This window comes from Colius striatus, chromosome 2 (genome assembly GCF_028858725.1).
Source record: "Colius striatus isolate bColStr4 chromosome 2, bColStr4.1.hap1, whole genome shotgun sequence".
Taxonomy (NCBI): Eukaryota; Metazoa; Chordata; class Aves; order Coliiformes; family Coliidae; genus Colius; species Colius striatus.
The window spans coordinates 79,301,032-79,314,989 of NC_084760.1; the positions used below are offsets into that span (position 1 = coordinate 79,301,032).

The 13,958-nt window shown below is 36.8% G+C and overlaps 1 protein-coding gene across 1 annotated transcript in view; it reads right to left on the bottom strand.

Moving 5' to 3' along the window:
* Positions 1 to 13,958, bottom strand: part of BTBD9 (BTB domain containing 9) — a 122,957-nt gene that overhangs the window by 20,939 nt on the left and 88,060 nt on the right. Inside the window, 1 exon segment of the mRNA XM_061991267.1 lies at positions 7,083 to 7,190. Within this exon segment, the coding sequence (XP_061847251.1) occupies positions 7,083 to 7,190 (108 nt within the window).

A 13,958-nucleotide genomic window follows, 5' to 3' on the forward strand; every position in this document is an offset into this window, starting at 1 on the left:
CATCATCAGCTGGACAATTTTCTTCTTGGCCTCTGAAGGGAAATTCAAGTCTTTGATGGCATAGGAGAAAAATCCAATACCTAAAAGAAACAAGTACTGATACTATGGGTACGATTTGGTGTTGCTTATTTTCTCTGAGGGAGAACTGACCTAACATCCAAATTGATGTCAGAGTTACTGTAATGTTTTTTTCATTTTCCTCACAGCAACATGCTGAGAACACGCCAGCCACATGATAAATTGGAGCAAAGCTAAAACTTCAATGCATATGGCACACACAGAACTGCAGTGAAATAACTGTATGGCAAAGCATTCAAAGGAGACTCAAGCACTGCAATTTAAACTCCTCGCTACTCTGTTTGAGGCTCAGTCTAAAGATCCACACATATTTGTGGCTGAAAAGCAACAAGGTACAAGTGGGAAAAAAGATAAATTAACAATTTGAAAACCTTCTTGTGATCCTGAATCACTGTTACAAAACACAGAAGCTGGATCTTTCTTCAATGAACTAGACTCAGCTAAAATAAAAGCTTGCAAATGGAATGTTAGATGCAGAGTTTCCACACTTCTGGGAGGCTTTCAACCATCTGAAATCGAATACAACTCTGACTTCTCTCTATGAAATCTTAATTCTTCATGCTTAGTAAGGCAGCTCTGTGAAGCTGGAGTCTCTTTCTTCTTTTGCCTTACTACAGTATTTAAAAATGTGAGCATAAAAACACATACTTACTTCAATGCCTCTATCATTCAGGGCTTTTAAGTGCAATAATTACTAAACTGACCCTTTATTATCTGTCTGACTTACTCCAGCAGTCATTACTAGAGGCACAATGAACAGATTAATGAGAGTCCTCAGTTTATTTTCATGAAATGAGACTTGAGATTGAGCTTAACAATGTAGCAATTTCCCAGACATCTTGCTTGAATATACTTCATCTTTGTATCACATGAACAGCAAGTTCAGCAACTCTGGATGAGGTATTTGGATTTTTGCTTCATGTAAAATAGGATGAGGCGTGGTTGAAATACACTCTGACATCACAAGTACAAGAGTAGTTCCTTTTATCCTGTTCCACCCTGACCTGGCAGGCGCAAGACAGAATGAAGGACTGTACAAATATTAGGAAAACGGTTATTTTCTCACTCGAGGTATGGCAGGACAGTAGCTGCACGCCATACCGATGGGGAGCAACAGAAAAAGTGATGTGAGCATGCAGGCAGTTGGAAAGGCAAAAGGGTGCAGAAATGGACGAGATGTTTTGTTATGAGAGAAAACCACCCTATGAAAATAGTTAAGGAGAAGAATGATGGCTGAAAATGGATACAAGGGAATTCTGCAGATGGGATCACAGAGTGAAGTGGAAGAACCAGAGGAGGACAGGAGGAAAAAGTTGCTATGTTTGTGGCTAAATATAAGGAACTACCAATTTGAGTACATAATGTGCTATGTGGAGTTCTGAGGAAAGGTATTCACACACTTTAAATCTTATCTTTATAGCTAAAGAAATAATCACATCATGATTGAGATTAGCCTGGTTTCACAAAAGTATACCCAGAAAACAAAAATAACCAAAATTGAGTTTGCCTCTAACATTGTGTAAAGCAGAATTACCTTGTGACTTGAAATCCTTACACAACATGGAAAACATCCTTCTGTATATCTGAAAAGTGGTTTAGAACGTTAACTGCATAACCTAGATCTCTCTAGGTGTTCTTTACCAGAGATTTATTATAAAATACAGAAGCATCTGAAAACTGGAAATGCACATAGCACATCATAGGATAGAAATACAGAAAAATGGACAAGAGCAGTACACCTCAAAGTTGAAAATTATTCTTAAAAAAACAACCAACCAAACCAAAACCAATCAGAAGACAGTGAATACATTTTGTTAACGAATCTTGCTTCCATATCCCAAAGAGCTTTTAATATGAAAGTACTAATTACATTCATACAAAAAAACTACAGAAAAAAAATTGAGGTGAACTGAAGGGATTGAAGCTGATGTGAAGTTAAGATTGCAAGTTTTAAAACATTTATCAGCTTATATATATAGCATTTATACTCTGAATAACAACGAGTGAGTCCATCAGGATGTGTGTTGGGTAGGAGATATAATGCAATACATTATAAACCTTCTGAAAAAGAATTCACATCCTCCACAATAAAATAACAAAACTGTCCCCAAGCAGCCATATAGACAGTTGATAACAATTGCCTTAGAACTGTTCATCAATAAACAATATTCATCAGAGTATTAGACCCTTTTTTCCTACTGAGGGATTGAACATGGTATGTCTGCTGCCAATGGATTAGATCCCGTTTCACAATAACTACAAAAGAGAACTTTAAAGAATGATACCGAGTTGATAATTGTCATGATAACTTGTTTTGAATTTGTCTTTACAGGGCTTATTTTACCAAAAGTGTCATTAACTCTGAGGTCTGACTCCTACTGGCCTTTGGTAACTTTTGTTTTTCATTTGACTTTCAGACTCTTTGTCAGTAAATTCTTCTAATGAGTGCAAGTCTCTTGTTCAACATCAACATGCTCAAGCCCACTTATCATAAATATTTAGAAAACCAGAAAGGAACGCGACTATTTTTCATTACTGTCATACTGTGTAGAGAAAAACAGCTTATTGTGGGAAGGGGGAAAAAAAAGAGCCTCCATAGAGCATTGGAAAATTGACAATTACACAACCAGTACACACTAATTGGTCCTCACTTAGGGAAGGTACATGAGCTTTCCCCGTGAAGACAACAGACACTCAGTTTCTGTCTTCCGCATTTCAAAAATGGGAGAAGAGGAGGTCAGGAGTAGCCTGTTGGTTCCTGGCTTTGAGCACTGACTTCTCAATTTACACAAAATACTACATTAAAAAGACCAATAAAATAACTCAAAAGCAGCATATTGTTAATTTATGTTCATTATTGTTCATGCTTCAGTAAATAATATATATACATTTGGCAGTCTGAAATTCACATAGTTTTCTTTCTCATCATTTTGTTTGCCACTTACTGATCAGACACATCTGTTGATGTCTGTGTTTGCTACCTTTGTGGTTTATCCTACCCCTTGTGCCAGAGATTCAACAAAATGTTTTGGAAACCTCATGTGACCTTGCAAGACAGCACACTAATGACTAACTCCACTGAAAGACCATGTAGACAGAAATCCAGGCAGCAAACAGCAAATAAAACAACTCCTGCCCACATCCTAGCTGCCTGTCTTTGAAGACAGGAAAGAGAACAGAGAACGCTATTAGCAAAATAAATTTTCTCATTGCAAGTGTTCTGACTCTTTGAATGTGGACCTCTGTGAAATTCTCAAGTGTTTTAACTCCATCCACTTTCATTTGCTACTGCAGCATATCACACACAGAAAACCAAGTTAATTATTTTCCTGGAGCCTACTGTAGTATATTAAACACATAACTAATGCCAGAAAGGGTAAACCTGGGATTTCAAGACCTTATCAACTGCTTACACTGCACTCACATCTCCAAAATTTGTAACAGAAACAGACAGAATTTGGAGTGTACTTTTTGAAAAGAACTCATATTTTAGCCCGACACAAATACATGTACAATGATTTTTAGCTGACTTGCTCTGAGACACTTACAGTCAGGCAATCAGTCTCATGCAAGGACATAGCTACTTTTCATTTACTTTAAACAAAGACACATAAACCTAAGTGATGCCAATATTTATACCAATGGAGGACTAGTCTCTTTTGGGCTTGGATGTCCAAGTATTCATAAAAAAGATTAAGATTTGTCTGAGGCAAAAAATAGTTGCAAAATTTGACCATATTAGCATATTCTTGCTTTTTCTTGGGGAATGCATGAATCACCTGACTAAAAGGCATTCTGAGGCAGATTTCTCTCTGTTGGAGCTGTATTGTTTGCATAAAATACCAATGTAAACATGGTAGGAGGAAGGACAGTGAAAAAAAAATAATTAGAATCTCTTGAATCTAGCATGAGTACCTTTAACATTACACTATGACATTAAACCAGACGAACTGCACTACCTCTGCCTTACTACAGCATCTGCTAATTTTGGTTAAAATCTAACTCTTCATCTCTCTGTTGTTGTTAACCCCCCCTGGCCCCAGCCACATGAAGTGAAAATAATTTGCTGTTTTCATGGAAAAAAATCAACATGTTTTCAATTTGTTGAAATTAGAAACTTATAGAAACTAAACAAAAGTCTCCTTCCTTGGGAGGTCGTCAAGACCCGCCTGGACATATTCCTATGTGACCTGATCTAGGTGACCCTGCTTCTGTAGGGGGGTTGGACTACATGATCTCTAAAGGTCCCTTCCAACCCCTACCATTCTATGATTCTATGAAAAAAGTAGTTTTTTCACATATTCCTACCAATGGCAGGTTCAATTTTATTTTCTTCATTAAGATGTCTGCATCACCATATCAAAACCTTGCCCAACAATTTAAAATGTCTTCATCCAGTGCAGGAGTCACTGAATGATGATCTCTCTTCTGTTCTACATTCAACTGTTTTTGAGTACTAAGAATATAGTACTATGTTTCAATATTTGTCAGTAAAATAAAAATGGTCCAGTTCCAAGTCTCTGCAATTATGAACTTCTGTACTTTACAGATCAGTCCTAACATTTGGAGCATTTGGCAGTTATCAAGTATTTTCTATATTTATTCTAAATATTCAATGTATGAAAATATACATATATTATTGTATATGTTTACATTTCTATATGATACATATTTATACAGTATTCAGAGTTATCAACCTGCCATTACAATCAAAGTAATTTTTGAGCTGAAGTAATTTCAGCATTTCTGCAAATTCTACTTGAAAAGAAAATTTTCTTTCCTGTGATGATGTGACTGTAAAAAAAAAAAAGTCCGATTTGCTGATCATAAAGGGCAAGAGATTTAAATGGAACATGAAAAAGTGCTGTCAAATGCAAAGAAATCACCTGAAAATTGGGAAGGGGAAGGCACAAACCTTTCAACTTATCTCATTTACAGATGATACAGTATTTAAATATAACTGCAGAGGATATAAAACTATAAAAGAGAAGTAAGATTTTTAAATTGATGCTTTTCCTTTAGGATTTTTTAGTCCTTGTAAAACTGCATTGTTCTGGAGTCCACTGAGCTTTTGTAACTGTAAGCTTCAGGACCAGGCCTTTGTGTTTGCTTGGAGCAGACAGCTACAGACAGCGATAGGACTGAGTCTGTAGACATCAGGATTAAAGACTGGCCTTTTGCCAGCTGGATGCATGTCTGTCAGAATAAGAAATCAGGCAAAATGCAATTCTCTAATCTCCATGAAAATAGCTACTGCAGCTACCTCTTTGAGAACTTCCAGAACACCTCGGTTTTGAATCAAGATCTTGAACTATACCATGAAAAGACAGCTATATTTCAGGTATGCATGTATACTTGTCCAAGGTTAAGGCTTTAAAAAAAATAGTGTGAACATAGCAAGCAGATACATGAACTGCACAGCCAATAAGCAATTCCACCTGCAATGGGCATACTTAAGCAAGCACTCCTTTTGACTGTTATTTGTTATTAGTATAAAAAATGCACAAAGAAAACGTGCAAAAATATTCTGATTCTGAGTTTTTCTCTTTTATGGTTTCAGCCTTTTAGTGCTCGCACCGCTGGAGCAGACAAAAAGATTCGATCTATTATTCTATCTATTAAGCTGAGAATGATTAAATCTTTTTCACTCTTTCTCGTGGTAGAATCCAGGTTTTCTTCTCATCAATACGCTGCCCTCTAGAGAGGGTGAAATGAAGTGTCAAGTTCTCCTTCACCAACATGTCTAGACTGCGTTGTAACACATACTTGAATTGTACTATTTGTTAAGAGATGCAATATATACGTTTTTCTAAAGTTTATCAGCAGTGTTGCTTCAAAGAACTAAATAACTCTCTTGCCTGATACATCTCCAGATTTGTAAAATTCAATTTTGTTTTGGTTAGTACAAATACAGGAGAGGGGAAGGCTGTCCCCATATGAGTTGATGACTACAATTATGTCCCAGGAAAGAAAACATATCTTACGGAAAACTAACTAGAGGAAAATGGAGGGAAATAAGACTTCTGTAAGTTTGACTCCCCTGGAGATCAACCAGGAAATCATGTTCTATTATCATTCACTGAATGATGAGCAAAGCTGGCTTCTTGATATGTAATGTATAAATGTGCAGATTGTCTACTCAGTCCCATGACAAGGATTTGGATCATTCTTGGAATCAGAACTATCAATCAAATGGTTAAGAAGGCTATCAACATTGAATTGCTCTTCTGTGCTAGAATAAAGAACTTTATCAGTGGACCAAATAATTGCAGAAAAAACAACAGAGAGTATACATATGGAGAGTATTCATGCCCATTTTCTCCTGATCTAAGTATACAAGTGAAAAATAAACAGTTTTTCTCTCTTTTTAAATCTCTTTATATAAAGCATGTTTTTTCAGTGGAAGGGTCCTGTTCAACAGCGAAGTAGTCACTGCATGTAAGTCAGGTACTCTGCTTTTCAAGGTCAAGCTTAGGTAACTGATCTGTTATAGTTTGGTCCCTATCCTCATTCTCTCCACACTCTTCAAATACCATTTATACTGATGCTTTGATAAGGTGCAAAGGCATTTGATTAAGACAATCCTTTCCCAAACATGCTATTTCCTCTCCTATCATGTTTTTCAAGGTGGAGTGATTTGACATCAAGGTCACCATAAACACATGAACTCCAGAGAATCATGGTTTAACTTCCAGTGATCACTATGGTAGGCAGACTGTTTCTCAAAATGAAAACCCAATCTGATTGTTTGAAGACCAAGTACTGCTGTGAGTCTTAAGAACTTGAATCTGGTTTTAAAGTCTAGAAATTCAGTCACATTAGAAGCTATTACCTCCTAAAGTTGTATTTACAAGGGTCTGGAGTTAGTAATCTATAGGTTACATAATGATCATTTTTTTCACAGTTAAAAAGTCACCTATATAAGTCCTGAATGAAAAGATAAGAAACCTAAAAGAGTTTCAAGTTCTAACTTTATGCAAATAAGTGGAAAAGATCAAACTCACTTGCAGGAAATGTTTGTGCGATCAGCCACCATAGTCCACTGCTGCTGGTTCGTTGAAACCTCGATGTAGTAGCTGTAGCTCCGATCATCACAGTCCCAAAGTAGCAACCTAAGTACGAAGAAGTTGTTAAGGGATAGGTGAAATAAACATTAAATCAAGCTGCTTAAGTCTTCCCCTCCTTTTAACGCTTTATAAATTTAGCTGATTTGTTTGGAACGTGCCTCTAACACCCACCAAAGTCTTCACGTTTTCTGTCTGTAAAGAACCAGGGATGTCATTGAACCTAAGTACGTAATTCTCAAAAAACATGTCTGGAAAATGTAATGTCTTCTCTACTCTTTATATGGGGATTAGCTCACTGTTGTAAGTGATATTTGAAGCCTCAACATCATTCTTCAATTTCATTTTATTTCTAAGGACATGAAACACGATAAAACCAAGAACCTTGCCTCCTCTCCTCACCCACTTAGTGAATGGGACTGAGATATGTGTCAAGAAAGATATCCAGCACAGAATGCCTTCTTTACCAAAAACCACAAAAAATTCTACCCAGCATGTTTGCAAACCAATGTGGAACGTCCTTTTTTCCAATGAGACATCCATATATTACAAGAGAGTATTTACACAACTTGAAAGGGCAACAGACTTGCCAGAACAGAGACAGATACTTCCGCATTTTCTTCTTTAGAAGCAGTTAAATGTTGTCCATATTGTGATTAATAGATGTGTGTTTGCCTACATTTTACATAAAACTCTTTGCTGGAGTCACTACACTGATTAGCAGGGTACAGTTTAGAAAACTGCTGTTCTTACTGTTATCATATAAACTCAATGGCAAATATGATATCAAAAACAAATCTTCAAAAACCTTTTCTATTTGAGTTTAAGGTGACTGGAATCAAACCCAGCATGCTGCATTTACCATTCTCTGAAATAATTCTCTCTCATTATCCTACCCAAAGTTTCTGAATTGCAATACTCTAGCTGAACAATCCACATTATGTCTGTCATGGGAAATTATGTTTTCATTATTTTGGTTTTGTTCTCTGCACCCTTACTCAATATACCAATGGAAAATAAAAACTCTTCTGTAATATATTGGCTGTTACTAACTCCTGCTGTCTCTTGATCCTCAGGTTCCTGTCAAAGTTAGCAAACACTTACTAGGATTACTGCCTAAATCTGAGTACTTGTTACAAAAGCAAATGAACCTGCTGTATTCAAATAACCAAAGCACAGCTAGCTATCCAAAATAGCTATAACTGCAATGAAGACCTAAATGAAAAAACTACAGCCACACGCATAGAGAAGAAAGAAAGCCAGGTAATACAGCTAACGTGGGTTCTTTCTCCAGCTGTGAGGAAGAACTTTCACAGATCTGCATTTTTCAAAGCCTAATAGATAAGGATCCATTGATTGTGAATGGAAATAGCTGAGACACAGATAGAAAGAAAAGGAACTCGTGCCATACTACAGACTTTCCCAGGTACAGAGCTTCAAGCTGTCTCTCTCTAATCGTCTTTCAGAAGAGTGCCCAAGTTTCAGAATTTTCAATTCCTTTCTTCCAGTTAAAAAAGTCTTTCTTGCTTTCAGCTGCTACCTCTTCTGGGAGGAATGTAACTGCAAAAATTATTGCTTACTTGTAACATTTAAAAAGTCAGTCCTGCTAGAGCAGGAAAATGACCTAGTCAGTCGCTGAAGGTAGAAATCTTCCTCTTTCAGAGAGATGCTGTTCCAAGCAGAAGCTGTACTGTCTTTGGAATTTGGAATTTAGGGCATGTGTGTCTGTGTCTTTGCCCTAAAAAACACTGCTATGATCTTCTTGAAAAAAAAACCAAAACCAAAATCTCGTTTGGATTTTTTAAAAAACGTTTTGGAATCCCCGCATTCCAAGTGGAATCGGGCCTACTGGACAAGTAGATTTAAAATATACTCCCAACATGCTCTCAAATGAACCCAGCTCATGAAAATTATAAAAAATAAGAAGCTATCAAAGCCAGCTTTAAGAATCTCTTTAGCACATATTTATATTGTCTATTTTGAAATTGAAAAATTCAGAACTGATTCACTAAAATATATAGGACCACCTAACACCAACCTGTCTCTCCCTGCTTCACCATACCCCTCCCATTATGCTTTTCTATAGCATGAAGTTCTCCAGATACTAAAGATACTGAATGAAGTCAATTTTCTGGTTTAAAAAAAAAAAAAAAAAGTTTATGGATTAAAATCCTAAATTGGATAACTACTAATAATGAACAGATCCTTAGTTGATTTAACATCTGTATTTTAACCAAATCTTGTAAAGGATAAAAAGTGCAAAAAGTAAAAACATACGTAAATTTGCTTCCTTTCAAAAAGAGTATTAGAAGGTAGCTAATTATACTTCTCAACAGGATCCTTTTCATCATAGGGGCTCAGTGTTCTTTCCTTGATCCATGTTTTCAAAGCTATGATCAAGAGTTTCAGTATCAGAAGCACTGGTGATTGTAATTTCAAGTAACAATACTGTAATTAAAACACAACTGGCTTGGCTTTAGAGCAAAATGCTAACAGGACTGACATTTTCCTTTTAAGAATGTATATAATTGCTCTCCCCCAAAACAAGCTAGCCTAAGCTAAGTAGGTTTAAAAAAAGCATATGGCTTAGAATTACCACAAAAAAATGAGTGAATCAAAGTTGGCAGAATCTTTCCCAAAGTGACTTAGCCTGAATGCTAAATGCAGATTTTTGTTTCTCTGGGACTTATGAAAGAAAATAAAAAAGTTCTTTCCTCACTTCCCTGCAGTAGCTTTATTAAGGAGAGATTGGGGAGGGAGACTGGTGACAGAACCGATTTAGAATTTGCTTTACATGAAAAGTCTATCTGGATAAGTAACGAAAAACTTTCAAATGATCACATAAATATTTACCAGTGTGCGTGTCGAGCCCAAGGGCCACTTTTTATGCCAGAAACAATAATCCTCGAAGCATATTCCAGGCAAATTAACAGGCTAAACTTTTGTGCAGAAGCTATGTTTTGCTAAGATGGACATAAGGAGAATATTCCACTTAAAAAGTTAGAATTATACTCATTAGAAATGCATCTGTTTATAACAAAATTGTCCATGTTGCCAGGGCTTTCCATATTAGAACATAAAGCTAAATTACCTCTTGGTAATAAATTGTGCCCTGAGGACTGAGAAGGAAAAGCAGAATGAAACTTTATCCAGCTCACTCTGCAACATCATGAGATTTAAACATGTTTCTTGTATGCCCCTTCTTTGGGTATCTAAAGTCTAAGACTGTTAATCATTTAATATGGTACTGTTACTTGCATCCCATGGTGACAATGTCTCATTTTATAAAACAAAAGCTTTAAAAATAGAAATAAAATTTGATACTATAGGTGATATATATTGGCTACTTGTTACATCAAAAGATGCTGCAATACTTTTTTTTTTAAAGTATTTCCCTAAATGTCATCTGTTGTCCCATGACTGACTGTTCTGCATTTATACAAGCATTTTGTGCTTTATCTATTTGCTTTTTATTCTTAGATTTCTGTAAAAAAGATTGGCATGTTTAGTTCAAACTGATGTATAACTACTTATACTCCAGGTGTTAGCAGAGTAACAAACACTAACAGATAATGCAGCTGACAGGATTATAACTGTTTCCTGAATACTGTAAGTCAGGATAAATACCTTATAGTATTGTGTTCATAAACTACTTGCATACTTATATAAATCCAAAAGATAGAAATGAAAACATAAGATAGCAATATTTGTTGAAAGATGGGGTAAAAGAAAGAAAACCTAAAACCATATGAAAAAATTGCCTTTGCATTTTTGCCTATGGTTGTCTACATGCCCTTTCATTTTCTATAGATATTTATGTTTCAGTAGATATCTTGCAGGAACCAATATTTCCTTAGGATCCTATAAAGGAGAAAAAAAATCCTGCATATTTGCCACGTGCTTATATGATTGTTTATTCTGAATTACAATTTCCCTCTCAGCTCAAGCAAGCACAGAAAGAGCAGCAAAGAAAGAAAAATTTCATAAGTGAAGTGGTATGGAAAATTAGAAAGTGTAAGGGATGTATATGATTATGGTATAAGCAAACAGAAAACACATTAAAGCTAATTGACACTGTTAATTTAATAATTACTCTGAATATGAAAAGAAAAACGTGTAGATTAAACTGGGATAAGTGATTAATCTACTTTCATAAAAATGCAAAAGATATCTATTTATTTTAACAAGAAAACCACTACGGTACAGAAGAATTCTGTCTCCTTCCACCTCACATACTCTATAACAAATCCTGTTCTATCTTGTTCCAACCTCTGCCCCTCATTTTCTTTCTTTTTTGGAAATTCTTAGGAATAAAACCCCTATGAAGTTATCAGACACAGATTGCAGCACAGTAGTATTATGTTTCTATTCCAGATAAATGCAGGGAGAGTTAGACAAAGAGCTATTGTGATACGGCAGTCTTTTCAATACTAAAGTTTCAGTTATTTAAAAGTTAAATTATATTTACTATGTTAAACACACCAATTGCTGTCTTTCTGTTCCTAGTTAAATATAATAGTTTTTCTATCATTGATAAGTGCCTTTTCAGAGTGGAAAAACAGCAAGGTTATTTTCTGTCCAGATGGACAACAATGTGGAATAAACCACCTAAAGTAGCATATTATCTCTGTTAACTGTTACAAGTATCTTACAGGCCATTCCAAGTAGGAGTCCTAATGAAAGAATAAATCTATTATATCAAAAAAATGTTTTAACTTCTATAATCTAAAAGGAAATATTTAGTTACAATTATGTTAAAATAAAATATTTTCCATGTCTTTTCTACCAGAAAATACTATTAATCACAGACTATAGTTACACCTGTTTCAGAATTTCTGAGTAAATTTGGTTGTGAAATTCAAGAATTCACAGAATCACAGGAAACATATTACAGAATTGCAAGAGCTGGAAGGGACCTCAAAAGATCATCTAGTCCAATTCCCCTGCCAGAGCAGGACCACCTAGAGTAGGTCACACAGGAACTCATTTAGGTGGGTTTTGAATGTCCCCAGAGTAGGAGACTCAACAGCCCATCTGGGCAGCCTATTCCAGTGCTCCCTCACCCTCACAGTGAAGAAATTCTTCCTTTTATTTCTTTGGAACCTCTTATGTTCCAGCTTACGTGCATTGCCCCTTGTCCTATCATTGGACATCACTGAGAAGAGCCTGGCTCCACCCTCTTGACACGTGCCCTTTACATATTTGTAAACATTAATGAGATCGCCCCTTACAATTTCCTCCTACAACCTCTGTCCTGGTTACCAAATTCATATATTTATAATTCCAAATTTATATACAAATACCTGAAGATATAAACAATGTTTCAACATGGTCTCTCATAGAATCCTTGTATCCAAGCTGGGATGTTATAGTTTAGACAGGTAAGCTACAGCATGGGTGAAAATTGGCTAGATTCTTTAGTTCAACAGGTAGTGGTTAACAGTTAATAATTCACTCAGACACTGAGTGCAAGAGGAGTTCCTCCAGAGTCTGTTCTGGGACTTATCCTGATTAATAACCTAACTAACAGCCTGGATAAGGAGGTAGAACGAGCCCTCATTAAGCTTGCAGATGACAGCACCTGATTAAGCTTGCAGATGACAGCACACTGTGGGGGTGCCATCTATACATTCAAGAGAATGGCTGCGATTCAAGGAGGACCAATTGCTAGCCTTTGGGAAGATTAAAGGCATGGGTGAAAAAGAATCTCATGCAATTCAACATGATCAAAAGCAAAATCCTTTACTTCATACAAACTAATCCACTGCAGTATGAAGTGCTTTGGTCTGACTGTTTGTGGTAAAAAGGACATGGGAGTCAAATTGCACAGAAGATACCATTAGTTGCTTGTGTGCCTTCTCAGCAATGACAGCAGCATATAGAATCACAGAATGGTAGGGGTTGGAAGGGACCTTTAGAGATCATCTAGTCCAACCTCCCTGCAGAAGCAGGTCCACCTAGATCACGTCCAGGCGGGTCTGGAAGACCTGCAAGGAAGGAGACTCCACAACCTCCCTGGGCAGCCTGTGCCACTGCTCTGTCACTCTCACAGTAAAATAGGGGTTTTTTTTATATTTAAATGGAACTTGTTGTGTTCCAGCTTCATCCCATTACCCCTTGTCCTGTCACTAGATACTATAGAAAAAAGGGATGTCCCAACCTCCTGACACCCACCATTCAGATATTTGTAAATATTAATGAGATCTCCCCTCAGTCTCCTCTTCTCCAGACTAAACAGTCCCAGGTCCTGCAGCCTTTCTCATAAGGAAGATGCTCCAGTCCCCTGATCATCTTGGTGGCCCTGTGCTGGACTCTTCGGAAGTTCCCCGTCCTTCTTGAGCTGAGGAGCCCAGAACTGGACACAGAACTCCAGATGAGGCCTCACCAGGGCAGAGTAGAGAGAGAGAAGAACCTCCCTTGACCTGCTGGCCACACTCTTTGTGATGCATCCCAGAATGCCATTGGCCTTCTTGGCCATGAGGGCATATTGCTGGCTCATATCAGGACTCTCAGGTGTCTCTCTGCAGAGCTGCTCTAGCACCAAGAATTGAGCCAGAACAACAGGGGAAAGAGATTACTCTCCTCTACTTTACACTTGTTAGATCATACCTGGTATACTACATCACATTTTGGATTGAAATTCAACACTGATAGATCTGACTAAGTCCAGCAGAGGACTGTCAAAATGGTTGGAACTTTGGAGCATACAAACTGTGCAGTAGACTGAGGAAATTGGCTTGTTTAGCCTAAGAAGTCTTGGAGTTGGAGAGGAATCTAACAGCACATTTCAATACCTGAGAGCAAGTTATTAAGAAG